Source organism: Equus quagga, chromosome 9, assembly GCF_021613505.1.
Source record: "Equus quagga isolate Etosha38 chromosome 9, UCLA_HA_Equagga_1.0, whole genome shotgun sequence".
Taxonomy (NCBI): domain Eukaryota; kingdom Metazoa; phylum Chordata; class Mammalia; order Perissodactyla; family Equidae; genus Equus; species Equus quagga.
In genome coordinates, this window is record NC_060275.1 from 92,535,969 (window position 1) to 92,552,903 (window position 16,935).

At 39.0% G+C, this 16,935-nt stretch overlaps 1 protein-coding gene across 3 annotated transcripts in view; it reads left to right on the top strand.

Annotated features, from left to right (window-relative positions):
- The first annotated feature begins 729 nt into the window (after window positions 1–729).
- NADK2 (NAD kinase 2, mitochondrial) overlaps window positions 730–16,935 on the top strand; it is a 43,539-nt gene continuing 27,333 nt past the window's right edge. Inside the window, exons 1-4 of one of the 3 annotated variants that reach the window (XM_046672052.1) lie at window positions 730–1,163; window positions 13,688–13,776; window positions 14,702–14,790; window positions 15,773–15,854. In XM_046672052.1, the coding sequence (XP_046528008.1) occupies window positions 861–1,163; window positions 13,688–13,776; window positions 14,702–14,790; window positions 15,773–15,854 (563 nt within the window). In that variant the 5' untranslated portion in view covers window positions 730–860. The remainder of the gene's footprint in view (window positions 1,164–13,687; window positions 13,777–14,701; window positions 14,791–15,772; window positions 15,855–16,935) is intronic. The other 2 variants (XM_046672054.1, XM_046672053.1) reach the window with 2 other exon arrangements.

The following is a 16,935-nucleotide window of genomic DNA, read 5'->3' on the forward strand; positions in this document are numbered from 1 at the left end:
CTTAGATGGGCCCGGCGCTTGGGTCTCTGCTCTCTGCCCGTCTTGCAATTCTTCCTAACTTCGGAACAAGGGGCTTCATATTTTCATTTTGCACGAGGCCTCTCAAATTATGCAGTTGGTCCTGGTAAGTCTCCTCAGCCCCTAGCCCAGCGTTGGAAATACCAGCCATTGAACACGAGTTGGTTGAATGAACGAACAAAGGGGCCTACTCTTAACTGAAACAACGAAACGGTCTACACTTACGCGGTCTAGTCTTACGCGCAACAATGAAAAAGGCCGGAACCCAAACAAGATGCCCGGCACCCGCCTTCCCGCCAGGCGCTCAAAACCCCAGCCGCTTCCCGCGCCGCCTCAGACCGGTTCCAGCTGGATTCCAAAGGCAGCTCGAACGCCAAATAGAATTCCAGCCCTTCGCTTGGCCGCAGCCAATCGCCGCAGCTCCTCTGGCTCCAAAACCTCAGCGGGCTCTGATTGGCTGAGAGCGTTGACGGGGGTGGTCTTAGAGCGACCTCGGGGAAGGAGGCGGAGGGAGAGGTCGGCCGGCGGGCGGCGAAGTGGCCACTGCGCAGGCGTGGATGGAAACGGGAACGCAAACAAACAAAACCCGGTACTCTGAGGCCTCCAGCTCTTCCCCGCCCACCTTTCCCCCGCGTGGGATCTCCCGCCTTCCAATCGCCCGGCTTTCTCCGCCCCCGTCAACGTCTGGGCACGTCCCCCTCGCAGCGCGGGCCACGCGCCACTGTGCACTTAACCTCTGCCCGCCCGGTGCCGACTTAGAGGCCGGGGCGGCGCGGGCAGCGGGCACTCCTGGCGGCGGGGAGCGGAGGCGGGAGCCTGGGCCTGCAGCCCCGGCCACGCCGATGATGACTTGCTACCGGGGCTTTCTGCTGGGCAGCTGTCGTCGCGTGGCGGGCGGCCGGGCGGCGGCGCTGAGGGGGCCGGGCGCAGGAGGCCCCGCCGCGCGGCCGCAGCTCGGCGGTGACGGCGGCGGCCGGCGGCACCTGGGGCAGGGTCAGCCGCGCGAGCTGGCGGGCTGTGGCAGCCGCCCCGAAGGCGGCTTCCGCCCGTCCCGGGTGGTGGTAGTGGCCAAAACCACCCGGTACGAGTTCGAGCAGCAGCGGTACCGTTACGCGGAGCTCTCGGAGGAGGACCTGAAGCAGCTGGTGGGTCCCGGCGGCCCCGCCGTTGGGTCTGGGCTCGGCCGCGGCTTTGGGGAGCGGCCGCGCCCTCTCGGGCGAGACCTCTCGGGACGACCTTTCTTCCCAGGGCACCCCAGATGCCCTGCCTGCCCTGCTCGCTGTCCCCACTCCCTCTGGCTTCGCTCGTAGGGCCCCCCCTTGCCTCTGTGTGTGTGTGTGTGGCAGAGAGAGGGGTCACTGTTAGGGCAGAGATTCCCTGGGCGGGGGCGTCTGGAGGGAGCATTGGATGGGGAAGCGGGGCTTTCACAGCGGGAGGAGTTTGGGGATTCATTTGTGCCCTCGGCACCCCCACCCCCTTGTCGGGAATGGCGACAGCAGCCCCAGGAAAGGTGGGCGGCTGGCTGACGTCTGGACGGTCTGGAATAGCTCCCCAGGCCGTGCAGAGAAAGGGGGCCCCGGGGCGCCGCTGCGGGCCGCGACAAAGAGGGCCCGGGGACCGCGGACACACCCCCTCCTGCTCTGCGGGACTGCGGGGCCTGGGGCGCTCCGCAAAGCCGGTCTGAGTGAGTGAGCCTTCTCCGAGCTGGGACGTGGTCGTCAGACGAGGTCGTAGCAGTTTGTTTTAAAAGCCCACGTGTCTTTGGTGTCAGGAAAAGCGAGGGAGAAAATCTGACTTTGAATAGTGTATGTTATTAAGTAGAAAGGTCAAGACAAAGGGCAGGTAAACCTGCTAATTATGGAATAAAGAGCCTACGTCTATAATGTAGACCTCTAGGGTAGGTTATATTTGGAATACATATTGATTAATATCTTTGCAAAATATATGAATCCATCCAAGAAAAAAAAAACCCTGAATATTCTCTCCCTTCACTCTCCTTTAGAAACTTTTGATTCCATGCCCCCACCCGTCAACTTTAGGATAAGCAGAGTGGAGATGCTAGCATGCACAGTATGTCCAGAAAAGTCTCTGTTGGAAATCTCTAATTGTTGACACTGCACCAAAAGGCTTTGGAATTAGTTGCCTATAACCATCATCTTGTAGAATTCTGTGCAAGAGTAGACAGCCTGTCCTAAACTTCTCGTTTGTAATCTTCAGCAAAATTTTTTTGTAATATTTTGTAGAGGTATCAAAATGAAATTGTAAATCATCTTTTAAGTACTAAATCTATTTTCAGCGTTAAATTTCTTGATTCTTTAATGATGTATCTGATGGAAGTGCTGGCTGCAGATTTGTTTTTCTCTTTTCCCTGAGTGTTTGAAGGTGGCAGTTTATAGAAAACATTTGCATCATTTAAAGAGTAAATCAACAGTTTGAGCAGGAGGTTGGGGTAGTTGAGTTTGTGTTAGGGAGTGAAATTGGGGTGACACGGAATAGTAATGTTAGAAAAAAGTGTTTCTATTTTGGGAAGGAGATGTGTCTCTTTGTGTTGTACTCCTAATTTTGCAAAATCTGCTTTTTACAAATTGTCAAATACTATATACCCATAAATATGTACTTCATACAATATTTTGGAAGCCTCCCACAACAATTTAAAGTAGAACACGTGAGTGACATGTTCAGCGTGTGGGGTTGGGGGTTGGGAGCTTGGAGTTCTAGCCTCAGTTCTGTGTGGTTAAGTTTCTATGAGTCTTTTTGACCTCTCTGGGCTTTATGGGTGAAATGATGCTTTTTGTGTAGTACTGTCAGTTTTCAGAGTGATTTCACCTAGTTCAGCGTGTGAAAACTAGAGTTGGACTAGTCGCCTCCAAGGCCCTTTCCAGCACTGGCATTTTGAATCTCTGGATAACTTTTTCAAGGTCTCAAGAAAATGGGTGACCTCTGCATCAGATTAATTCTTGGACCTCTGAACTAGATTGCTATTAGTCAGAACTTTTTAAATGTAGGCAAATCAATAAGTCTAAAAATCAAACTACCTAACGCACCCGCTCTGCATATCTGAAGGGAAATCTCTAATAGGTAAATATTTGTCTGTCACCAGGTAGTGCTGTTTGGGATAAGAAAACTTTGAAGTAAAACTTCTGGACTATAGAACACAGTTTTGAAATAGTTCTCATTTCAGTTAAACTTTGTGGGTTAGTTCCTTACTGATTTGAGTTTTATCATTTATGTTAAAGCCAGTATTCAGAATGGAATAGCGTTAGGTGGAGCCCAGACCAAAAATCAGGAACAAGCCAAAGAATACTAGGCTGTGTGAAGTTGTTCTAAAATGGGGTTCTGTAATAGGAATGGTGAGATGATTAATATTATTTGCTATTTTGCTCAATAGACGGTACTAAGGTATATGAATCATGTGCATTAGGTATAGAAGAAAGTGGCTATGTGCATACTTGAGTCTTCTGGCACCATGGCTACTATGTCTATAATGTGTGGTAACCGGAAGTTTTGTATCAGAGGGTTCCCTTTTGTGGTGGTGGTGGAGGTTTTGTTGCAAAATAGATCTCCATTAGGTTACTTGTTAAAATGCAAATGGAAGATGAGGGATGGAGTGCTGGTATAATTTTATACCTTGAAGCCTCATGGTTTTCTAACTCTGTAGAAACTTAAACAATTAGAGGAAATACCTAGGTGATAAAGCCTGTACAAAATAGGTTTACTTCCTTCAGACTGGGTCAAAGTTTGACTTTCAGTTACTCTCTCATATTGGTTACATTGCTTTATTTTTAAATCCTGCTTTTCCCTTCCCCTAAGTAATGGGTGACTTTTCTTGTGACTAGAGGATTCTAGTCAAGGATTTTACCTCTCTGCCAGCTCTACCAACTCTGCCAGCTCTTGCCCTTGCAAGGGCTAATTAAACTATTATTACAGTTTACTTGCATCATAAGAGCTGTTGGTGTTGGCAGATGTGGAACTTTTCTTAACAGGGTCTTTGACACTTACAAATTAGACCTTTGCACGAATTGAACCTGATTGGAAAGGATTTTGTCATCGTGAAAATGCCTATTGGCCAAAAAGAAGGTTTTATTTAAGAATATTGTATTATATACCAGATAAGAAATGAGCAGTTTCCATTCCTCTCTCCCCGCATGCCAAGTCTTAGAACCCCAGAGACGGCTCCCTTTATTGGTTCCCATTTTTAGTTTTTTTAAAAAATTATTTTCATAATGGGATAGAATAATTTCATTTCAGTTCCTCTATTATTGGATTAAATTATTCCTAGTTATTGTCGTCTTAGCAGATTAGGGAAATGTAGCACCTTGGATTTTGTTTCTCTGACTCTGTTTCTGAAAACAGTGGTGTAGCTTAGGTTGTAGTTCTTGGGCATTGCATTGCCACATGGTGTGCAATGAGTGTAGTGTATGCAATATGAGTCTTTATCAAGTTAAAGAACATGATCTGGAGTACGGCCAGAGTTTTCTAACGGAATGTCACTCCTCTCACATCTTATAGACACAGGCACCAGAGTGGTCTATCTAAAGTGAACAGCTGGCCACTTTATTCCTTTGCTTGAAATTCCTCAAAAGCATCCCCATAACCTGTAGAGTCACCTGGGAAATTCAAAATGCAAATGCCTGAACCTTAGCCCCCCAGATTCTGATTCAGTTGGTGGAGAATTCCCAGACTCTCCCTTTCTGAACCACATCCTTAAGGTTGCTGGCTCTTTGTCCAGAGTTCTGCATTTTTAACAAGCTCCAGGTTTGCAAGTGGTCCTCAGATCACACTTTGAGAAACACTGCCATAGGCTAACTGTCATGATCCTTAATACGCCAAAGAAGGCCCTTCATGAATTGGCTCCTGTCTACTTCTTGAGCTTTATTTCTGATCAATTCTTGCCTTGAACTTCATTTTCTGTTCATTTCAGGCTGCTTTAATTTGCATTAGAAGTTGTGCTGATTTTATTTTGTCTATTTATGGATCAGTAGTGCAATAAAATGGTTCAAAATGTAAAAGATACAGATGGGTATCCAACAAAGTCTTTCTCTTGTCACTGGGCACTCAGTTTTTGTTCCTGGAAGTAACCAGTGTTATCAATTTCTTGTGTTTCCTTCCAGAAATAATGTATACATACAAATTAACACAGTGAAATAGTCCTTTGTCCATCCCTTTTTATCCAATGGTAACATACTATTTAAGCTATCGTGCACCTTGTTCTTTTTTTTTTTTTAAAGGTATGTATATTCCATTGTGTGCATATGCCTTAATTTTTAAAGTACATTCTGTAATGAATAATGTATGTTAATTTATACATGTACAAATCAAGCTCTAAGATAAATACCTAAAAGTGGAATTGCTGAGTAAAAAGGTGTGTGCATTTGAAATTTTAATAGGTGTTGCCAAATGCTTCCCTTAGAGGCTGGCCCAATGTATACCATCCCCAGCAATGTATGAAGGTGATTGTTTTTCCATAAGCACTTTATCACATTTTGGGGTCTTTGCCAACCTGGTAGGGGAAAAGTGGTCTTTCAGGGTGGTTTGCTTTGCATCCGTCAGTGTCTTTCCTTTTGCAGCCCCCTTTGCTTTGAATGCTCCTCTATCTTCTAGCCAATTCCTGTTCTTCCTTTGAGGTCAAGCTCAGACATTACTCTCACAGGAAGCCATCCTTGATAACCTTGCTGTGCCTCTCTCTGGCTGCCAGGGTTGTGTTAGGTGTTCTTCACTTTAGCTTCATAATACTTAAAGTTTTTGAATTTTTCACTTTAGAGTATAATCTGGGATTATTTTCGTCTCTAGATTTGATGGCAAGGACTGCATCTTAGTCATCATCTTCTTGGCCACTCCATCCCCACTAAAAAAGATGATATCTTTCTCATGTTTTTAAAAATCATTTTTAGTTTTTTTGTCTGAGGCTTCCAGTCCAGGGCTTTATTTCCAACTGTCACTCTTCCAGAAGATGTTAGCTGGTGAAAGCTTAAGGTGGAGGTTACCAGTGTGAATTCCCAGAAAGAGGTTTCATGGTTGAATATATTTGAGAAACATGAGGCTAAACAAAAGATGGTTTTTATATGACCATGGACTTTTTCTTTTTTGGGGGTAGAAAACATTTTAAATTTTGTGGAACACAACTTGGAAAATAGAGGCTTTATTTGCAGTTAAATACAAGACTCATAAAGATGTAAAAAAGGATTGAATATCACTGTAGCTGAAATTCCACCATTAACAGAATCATCATTGACCAACGTGCTTTAAAGTCCTGATTTTCAGCCTTCACTGTGTATCAGGATTACCTGGGAGAGGTTTTAAAAAAAACAAGTATGTGGACAGACATGATATTGTAAATAACAGTTTTTTACTGTGATTACTTTTCCTATATTCTTAATTATATGAATTAAGCTCTGTGTAAAAAAAAGTGTTTATCAATGCACATTAATATTTTTTCAGCTAGTATAAGTTGAGTTTGTTTCACTATCATTGACCTTTGTAATATGTAACAGAAATGTGTATTTCAAATATCAGCGAGTGTGTCATTTATTTCATGCCTTAGGAATATTTATTACATATATATATTACAATAAACCGCTGGATGTGGATTGTGCAAGAATCAGTAGATCAACCTCTGTAAAACATTTGCTTTCAAGGAGAGTTCAACCAGTTGCCTCTCTTCTTCCTAACTGAAAGTTGGTAGAATTAGGACATGATAAGGAACGGAATAGTTCTTGACCTGTGTAACTTAATCATTATAATCAAGGCTTAGTGGCCTGATGAGTATTTACAGTTCTCATGCAGGAGTAAAATGTAAGTGGACAAGTCCTGGATTAAGAGTAGGAGATCTGAGTTTTGATCCTGGCACCACAGTCTGTTGTCTTTGTAAACTTGAGTGAGTAACCCAACCTCCCTCCCTCCCTCCCTCCCTCTCTTAGCCTCTTTGGTTTTGAAATAGGTATAATAATGTCTGCTTTTCCTTTTGTACATAATTTTTAGGAAGATCAAATTAATCTATAATTTATGTAATTTAATTTAAAGCAGAATAATTATAAGTTTACAGCCACAATAATGATTATTATGTGAATGTCACTGTTATATTTATTAAATTATGTACCTAAAATGGCACTGACTTGATCACTTCAGAGTAGGTTCTTTTACTAAGATAGACCCCTGAAGTAAGTGAAGAGTTGTTGAATTTAACTTTGCTTCGGTGGTATTTTGTGTGTTTTTCGTTTTTGAGCTAATTTCTTGTGCAGTTCTTGTGCAGTTATAGTTTTGAATTTTTTACTTTCTATTAAGTATTTTTGTAGTAGAGAAAATAATTATAAAAATTATTATCTGCTTTAAAAATATGTGCTTATAGTGTTACTGTTGCCAACATTCAGGAAGTTTGTTGATTGACTTAATTTGTTCAAAGTGTCACTTTTAAATATTTTTTCACCAACCCATTCATTGAGCACCTGATAAGTGCTGGACATCCTGTTAGGTTCTGGAGAATCAAAGGTGAATAAACAAGAGTTTCCAAATGTATGGAGAAAATATGTTAAATCATATTACAACTATTTATAAATGGTCCATGGGAATACAGAGAAGGGAGAGAATAATTTGGGGAAGGGTGGGGATGAAAGGGGAAAAAGAAGACCTTTGAATTTTTTTTCAACTTTTAGGTCATACTTTTTAGTGATATTTTTAAAGTTTAGATTTTCAGTTACAAAATATTTCTACCATATAGAAAAGTTTCAAAAAGTAACTAGACACCTGTGTATCCACCTCTCTAGATTTAACAGATATTTATTTTGCCATAATTGCTTCAGATATTTTGAAAGGAATTGTTAGTTATAACTAAAGCCCCATGCTTCCAACTTTTCCCCTCCCTACCTCCCTAGAGGTAACCACTAGTCTGAAGTTGTTATATGTATATCTTTCACATGCATATGTTATATATTTATTAATTATGACTGTGTCCATTAAAAATATATTATGGTTTTGTATCTTTAAAAGTTAACATCATATAGTCATATTCTTTAGAATATGTGCGTATTTAGAAATTTGCTTTTCTTATTCGCTGTTGGTTTTGAAACTTACCTATGTTGATATCTGTTAATTCACTTTAATTGCTATATGGTATTCTATTGTTTAGATGGTTAGGTCATTTCCAGTTTTCCCACTATTTAAAAAAATGCTGCAATTAGAAGTACAAATAATTTTCCCATAAGAATTGAACAACTCCCTGATTCCCCACTTCTCATCAGCATTTGGCAGACTTTCTCATCACATTGGCAAAAATGTTAGTGAAATGGTATCTTTTAAATTTTAGGGTATTTGAATTATTGAAGAATAAGGAAGAATTTATATTTGAAGGGAAGAGAACAATACTAGCGAGATGGTGGGAAAGTTCATTGTTTTGCCAACAAAAAGAACTCAGATTTTTTTTTTGTTTTTTTAAGATTGGCACCTGCACTAACATCTGTTGCCAATCTTATTTTTTTTTTCCCTTCTTCTCCCCAAAGTCCCCCCAGTACATGGTTGTATATTCTAGTTGTGAGTGCCCCTGGTTGTGCTGTATGGGACACTGCCTCAACATGAGCTGATGAGCAGTGCCATGTCTGCGCCTAGAATTGAACTTGCGAAACCCTGGGCCACTGAAGCGGAGCTTGCGAACTTTACTCGGCCACTGGGCTGGCCCCAGAACTCAAATGCTTTTTACTGTAATCCACAGTCAGAAAAATTTTATATCATGACTTGGTACATATACTCATTTTTGAAATAAAAGATAACATGAAACAATTTGGCCTTTTTACTTGTAGTATAGTTCATTTTCTCTTTAAGGGTAATGCTATTTGTGATCATTAGGTTGAAGTGGCAACCATTGTAAGGGCAGTTTGAAAATCATTGCTCAAGAGTAAGTATATTGAGGCTAAACCGGTAGGCTGGATCTTATGAAGGTGTTAAATGTTATGAGAAGGAGTTGGTTTTTGTGTGGTAGTGGTTTTCAATCTTTCAGCAGCAGAATACAACCCTTGCTCAGCCCTACTCTCTTTCCCCTTAGGAGTGGAGTGATCAGGGTCAGTTTTTCTAAGACTTCAGCATTCTGGGACTAGTATAAAAGCAGGCTTCTGGTGGTGGTGGTTAGATTGGGGGAATGGGAAGTAAAGATTATTAAAGAAGGAACTAGTTTAGAAATTCCAGAGGCAAGCTATTGGGTGAAACCAGATAAGAGTTGACATTGTCCGGAACTCAAGCAGTGGCAGTGCGAACATAAAGGACAGATTGGAGAAATAGTTTACAGGTATAATTATTGGACTTCACACTGACTGTGGAGATTGAGTGTGGGGGGGAATTAAAGGTGACACCTGGGTTTAATCTCTTGCTTAGGTAAATGAAATTATTACTAACTGATATATGGGAGTCAGAAGAGCAACTTTGAAGGAAGAATATATAATCAGATGGTTTGGGGAGAGGTAGTTGATCTACTTGCGGGTGCATATAAAGGTAGGCGTTTGAAAATCTGAGCCTGTAGCCAAGAGAAAAGCTTGAGGTAACAGGATAGATTTCCTAGTTACTGGTGTATACTTGGTAGATCAGGTCCCTGGAGTAGAGTGATAACTCAAGGAAAATGAAATGGGAGCAGATAATCAAGCCACAGGTGGAAATTTGAGCAATACCAACATAAGGGAGTAGGTAACCAAAATTAAAAAGAGGAATGCTCAAGTAGGAAGAGAACAATGGGGAAAGTAAAGGTGAGAGCCTGGGAGAAAGGATAAGTGGAATAGAAATAATCCAAAATAAATACCAAATATATGTAAAGAAATATTTAGGCTTCAGTGCACTAGGCCTGATCATGCTGAGTAGTTGACTTTCTAGCTGTTGATTAGGTGCCGCTAATCCTTGAAAGGCAATTTTGAGTCACACTTAGTGTAGTGTTTAGTTAAGTGTGTATGCTTTTGAGTGCTTAAATTATGCCTAGTGAGTTTACATACCAGACTGTCATTGTCCTATTTCCTTCCCTACTGATCTTTCATAGAAATTACATGGAGTACAAAATAGTAACACTCAACTGACTAATAAAACAAGTGTTAAGAATTTGTATCTGTAATACATTCGATTTTGGTCAAGTAAAAATGTCTGTGACCCTTTTTAATAAAAGTGTTTGGATCATTTAGAAAATAGCATAAATATTACATCTGACCCTAAGGTGGTTAAATTTGTGTCCAGTCAGAGTCCTCCTTTTCTCCTTTCGTGCTCTGGGGTTTTTTTTTTTTTTTCCGCTGATGAAGATTTGCCCTGAGCTGACATCCATGCCAGTCTTCCTCTGTTTTTTAGTATGTGGGCCACCAGCACAGCATGGCTGCTAACAGCAGTGTAGGTCTGACCCCAGGAACTGAACCTGGGCTGCAGAAGCAGAGCATGCTGGACTTAACCGCTAGGCTGGCCCTCTGTTATGTTTTAATGTTAGAGCTATGTGGGGAGAAGTGATGTTGGCTTTTGGAGATTTTGTAGGAGAAACTCCTGCTTATACGTGCCGAAATGTGTCTGTCTATAGATCTTTTAGAGTCACACTGCTTTTTCCAAGTATCCTTGTGAATAACCTTAAATTTTTTTTTTTAATGCAGATAATAATTAACAGAAGTTTTTGGAAAAAAGGGAAAGAAAGAAAATGTTAACTTTGTTGCTAATATCATGTAGCATTGCAGAATTAAGAATGTTCTAAATTTCAGTAATTTTTCTAACCTCTTAATTGTAAGACATTTTACAAAGAATTCATGTATTCTTGTTTTTGTCTGATTAAAGTATGTTTTTAAATCTTTGAAGTCTTGTTATTTTCAGAGGGGTAGGTAGAATTCTTACCAGCCTTTGAATATGAGAAAACTTAGAGAAAATATAAGATCCAGTTGAACAGTGATTTAAGATATCCTAATTGATGCTTTTTATTGTTATTTTTAAAAATGCCTTCTCTCTTATGTGCCTGATTTAGCCAGTCCATGTTAATGAAGCTTACTAGTCCAACCACCTAGATCTTTAAAGAAAATAATATAAAAACTTGTGTTCTCTGGGGCTGGCCCTGTGGCCGAGTGGTTAGGTTCGCGTGCTCCGCTGCAGGCGGCCCAATTGTTTCATTGGTTCGAATCCTGGGTGCGGACATGGCACTGCTCATCAAACCACGCTGAGGCGGCATCCCACATGCCACGACTAGAAGGACCCACAACAAAGAATATACAGCTATGTACCAGGGGGCTTTGGGGAGAAAAAGGAAAAAAATAAAATCTTAAAACAAACAAACAAACAAAAAACTTGTATTCTCTAAATAAATGTCTTGAGTGTGAGTTGTTAGAGAATTGGTTCACAAGAAGAAATTTGAGTAGGAACAAGAATTTGTGAAGTTACATTTCTGTTCCAATGTTAAGTATTCTGATGCTAAATGAACTTTGTATTTAGATTTGGAATTTTAGTGTTGCTAGCAAAACTTATTAAACTCATGGAAAACTTGAAGTTTTTTGTTTTCCAAAATTATTTTCCCCACAAATTCAAACCCCCTTTACCATCTCAAACCAGAATTTCCTAATACGCAACTGCAGAGTAATCTTAATTTTCTGGAGTTTGCTGAGAGCTAGGAAGTAAGTACAAAAGCTTCTGAATCACCAGACTAGAATTTACAGTACATGTGCAATAGATTTATGTCCTTTATTCCTGGGTGCGTGTTCTATATTGTCCAAACCAAAAATTGGAACATAAGATAAAAATCTGGACAGGGAATTGAAGTCTGAGGGCTAGCCACCCTTAAGTTTTTCTTATAGCAAGTTAGAAACAGTACCTTTGATGAAACTGGTTTAATAGACTTACTGTACACTTGAATTAGTTCTCATTGTCCGTAGCAGTTTTCAGTTCCCCATTTAATAATTTGACTGAGCTCAACTAATGTTTAAATGAACACAGTAGTAGGCATTCAAATATTTGAGTGAATACTTTTAATTTTTTAGAGCTTAATTTCTAGCTGTATAACGAATTCACTCTTGAAATGGGCTCATGAGAGGTAATTATTGTAACAACATAATATACCCTGGTAACTAATCTGCTAGAAAATCAGGGGCTTGATAATGAGCATGTTAGTTTGAGATGCCTGTTAGATATCCAGAGAAAGATGTCAAATATACCATTGGGTACATTCATTTGGAGTCCTCAAGATGGGCCAGAGTTAGAGAGACTGGAGTCATCAGCATCAACATATAGATGTCTTTTAAAGCCTTGAAACTAGAGATTGCCAGGGAGAGAGTAGAGAAGAGGAGCCTTATGATCCATATTCATTGAGAGTGGTTAGTGCAGTTTTAGTTAATCCATAGTTGGGTAATGATAGTAATAATCTGAATGTTAATGCTATGTTCATCCATATTCAGAAATTCTAAGAATAGTTTTCCAAAACTGGTTTATGTTGATTTGTTGATTAAAGTAAATGAAGGATTATCTAATTATTACCTTAGTCATTGCTTTCCTTTTAAAAAAAATTCTTGACATTCGTTTGCTCTATTTAAATATAATGAGGCTTATGTCTATGTGTTAAACTGTTGTACAGGCTGTCTAATCTAGTATGTATCTTTTTGTGAGGTAATGTTTATGTATTAATTTTCAAATAGCCAAATGTGTCCTCGGTTCCTCTTTTGAGACCGTACATTTCCCTTTAGATTATAGAATAAGCACAAAACTATTTTAAAACTCTTAACCCAATATTCATAAACAAAAGACTGGGAAGGTAAGTGTCAAAATATTAACACTATTTTGTTATAAGTAATAAAATTATATGTAATTTTAATTTTATTTATATGTGCGTTTTCCATGTTACCTCTATAAACTTTTAAAAAGCAAAATGCATATTACAAATGCTATCTAAAAAATTGGTTTTACTTTATAATTTAGTAAGCTATGATTTAAAATAAAAGAATATGTTTAAGGTTGTGTTTTGGACGGGTACTTGAAAAATTGATTTTGTATGGTAAAGAGGCAAGGTATAAGGAAATTTGGAGAAGGAAAGAAAATCACATGCTTTTTAATTCTATCATTCACTCGAGTGGACAAATGTCCTACTTGATGATTAAATGGATGTTCATTGAGGATATTTCTAAACTTCTCTCTCAACATTTTACTTTATAGATTATTTAGAAATATGCTTTAAGAGGAGAATATTAATGGCAAGATAGTGACATTATAAAATATTACTCCAGTTGACTAAGAGAGACAATTCTTGAAGTTATCTATTCTCAGGGAGCTACCTAACCTTTTGTTTGGATTGTCTAGGGTAAATTCCAAGTAGAGTTCATAAATCTGAACACGAGAGCTGCAAATCCAAGTGCAACAGAGGTCATCTACCTTCTAAAATATTAGTTTATCTTGTTCTTCAAGCCATATGCGATATGTTAAAAATCCATTTAAAAAATAAAACGCTCAAGCTGTAAAACATGCAAATTTTAAGATCCCCTTGACTGTGTGATTCAGGAAAGTTAATAGTGTGTTTGGTATTAAAACCAAATTATGATTTTCTGAAATGAGACTTTCTAGTTTAATGTAAACTTGTAGGTTTCACAGGTAGTCATTAAAATGTACCTTAAAAAATGCATTCTATTTTTATACAGGGCTTTTTAAGGAAATATGTAATATGAATCATGTAATAAGACCAAATTTGTTTTATTTTATATAGCTTGCATTGAAAGGCTCTAGCTACAGTGGACTACTTGAACGACATCATATTCACACCAAAAATGTACAGCATATTCTAGATAGTTTACGGTAAGTCTGTGGGATCAGGCCCTGGATGGGCTTTTGTATTTAGGACTTAGAATTTTTATTTTGACTAGCAGCTAATCCTTAGATTTTTTAGTAAAGATTGCCATTTAAAAATCGTTTTCAGAAAATTATATCGTGGTTAATGAACCTGTTATTACAGTGTTTCTACAGAAATTTTTATTGTGCTCTGAAAATTTCACAGATTTTCAGTTATTATTTGATCTGCCCGAAAAGTGCCTTTTCTACAAAGAGTTAATTCTGTACACAGCAAGCTTCATCTGTATGTGTAATGTTTTATTTCTTAAACAGAATACTGGATTATGTGGGTGTTCATTGTAATATTCTTTGAATGCCTAAAAATTATCAATGTAGAAACTTCAATTAATTGGGACTAAATGCAGTCAGTGAATAAGTTTACTTGTATACAAGAGAATCACTGTGAGAAGATGCAAATTAGAAAGTATTTTAGTCACTGTTTTGGTGTCTGGCACTCAGTAAATATTCGTTGGATTTAAAATAACAGCTATTCAGTTTTATAATGAAAAAAATTATCTTTCAAGGTGTTAGTCTTCTGGGCCATTTTTGTGTTGCTGTATTTTAGCATCATAAGGAGTACAGAAAATAAAATGAAATTCTTATCAATCAGTATTGGTCTGTATCGGGCTATAAAAGATTTTTAAAGCACATAGGGATTTGGGATAGTCATTAACTTTCAAGTTACTCATATGCTTCCTGGCTTGTCATAGTCTATTGGCTTTTGTAATTAAATGAAAATGAAGCTAACCTTGTGAAGCTGAACACAAATTTGTTTATTTATAAAACAAATGTATTTATTGTACATCTCCATTGTAATAATCTGCCTCTCAGAATCCATACTCCTTTATGTTATTTGTGGAAATTTTATATAACCTTTACTTTTTTGTCTTAGGAATGAAGGAATTGAGGTTCGATTAGTAAAGAGGAGAGAATATGATGAAGAAACTGTTCGATGGGCAGATGCTGTCATAGCTGCAGGAGGTAATAGTTTTACAGAGGTGAAGATGTTGGAATACAGAAATACTCTTTAATACTCACTTCCAAATACTCTGTGGTCTAGCTGTAATAAAGTCTTCAGAGTCCTACACCATAAGACAAATTTTGGAGTTTTTAGGATCAAGTTTAAAAAAATCTACCTTATATAAGGTTTCACTTTTAGTGAATTATGTTACTGTGAGGTTCCATGTGTATATTTCGGTGTATATATTTAAGGTGTGCATTTAACTTCAAATATGATTCGAAGGATTAGTTGTAACTGTATTTTGGTTTAGTTATACCAGTCTTAAAAAAAAAGTTGAAGTTACATTAAGAGTTTACTGAGATTAGATAAATTCTTTTTCCCTTTGGCCCCAATATACTTACACTTATTTTTTTCCTAAGCTTTATTATTAAGTTAGTGAACATTCTTTGTAAAGCTTTAAATTGACAGCATTTGTTGGAGGGAAAAATCTGAAGTTGGACATTTTCTTGGCTATATTCTCATTAAAATAATTTAGGTGGGGCAAGCCCCGTGGCCGAGTCGGTAAGTTCATGTGCTCTGCTTCGGCAGCCTGGGGTTTTGTTGGTTGGGATCCTGGGTGCAGACTTGGCACTGCTCATCAGGCCACGCTGAGGCAGCGTCCTTCAAAGCACAACCAGCGGCACTCAACTAGAATATACAACTATGTACTTGGGGGGCTTTGGGGAGAAGAAGAAGAAGAAGAAAAAAGAAGATTGGCAACAGATGTTAGCTCAGGTGCCAATCTTTAAAAAAAAATTATGAATTTGGACTGTGGTTGTGAGAGAAGGAAAGAGGATTGGTTAATAGAAGTGGTAGAATAAGAGCAGTGCTTCCCAGCTGGAGGAGGCCAGGGATACTGCTAAACATCCTACAGTGCACAAGACAGCCCCCAAAGTCCTAGTGTTCAAAAGGATGTTATAAACTAGTTTTATAACGAATCTAGTTATGTCTTATATCCTTTAGGTGATGGCACGATGCTTCTGGCAGCAAGTAAAGTCTTGGACAGACTTAAACCAGTTATTGGAGTAAACACTGATCCAGAACGGTAAAGAAAAACATATTTTTTGTTTGTTTGGCTTTTTTTTTGTGTGTGTGTTAGATATAAAAACATTTATGCTTTCCTTTTCATAGTGACTATTTATGATAAATCTTAATATTTGGAAGCTCTTCTTTATTGTCTCTACAGCAGTCACATTACTGGGCTCTGTTGCTACAGGGAATTTACTGTGGTGCATGGTTTAAGTGGAAACATCATTGCTTCTGGCTATCATGAATGTTAGAACCATGTTCCAAAAACATTTTAGTGATGAAAGTTTGGCAGGTACCTTTAGCAGAGTTCTCTTCTATGTAGTTGCTTTCAAGGATATAGCTCTTGTTTTTAGCTCAGGCATTTAGCTGGCATTGGTGGTAGAAAATTATGATATGGGACAGACAAGTCCTCACAGTTGACTTGCCAGGTAGTTTGGGAGTAGTATCTATGGCAGAATAGACCTGAGTCCTTGATCCAGGTCTCCCCAAGGAGTACTGGGGACTTTTGGTATTGCTGAAGAGGGGTGAGTTAATAACATTCTATCTCCTACTCTTCCTTATAGCTCTCATCTACGTTCCTGGTTATGCCTCCACTGATTTTCTGGGTAACTTCATTGACTTAATGAATAAACCAAACCGATTTTCACTTTTTTTCCCCTCAGCTTGACTGACATTTATCCACATTCTGTTCCAGCCACCCACAGCCAGGACCATACCTGGACTTTATGATCTTCTAGACTTTCCCCATCTCTCAAATCTTAATTCCACTTTGACTGCAACCTCCTACCTTAACAGCAGTCTTACTCACCTTGGTCCTACTAAATCTTTGACTTTCAGTGTATTGATTCTTCTCTGTTTTCCTCGCTTGATTCTTCCTCACTTCATTCACTTTCTTGACAAATTTCTTAATTATTTTGTACCATTATCTTTCTCCTCAGTCCTAGATCAATCTGCCATCCTTTCTATTCCTACATCAGCACTGCTGAGGCCATCTGGGAAAAAAATCTTAGAAACTTGGGCTTGGTGGCTCACTTTGGGCTTTGATGGCCTGAATTTACTTCCACTTGGTAGTTTCTAGCACTTAGAACTGGACCCTG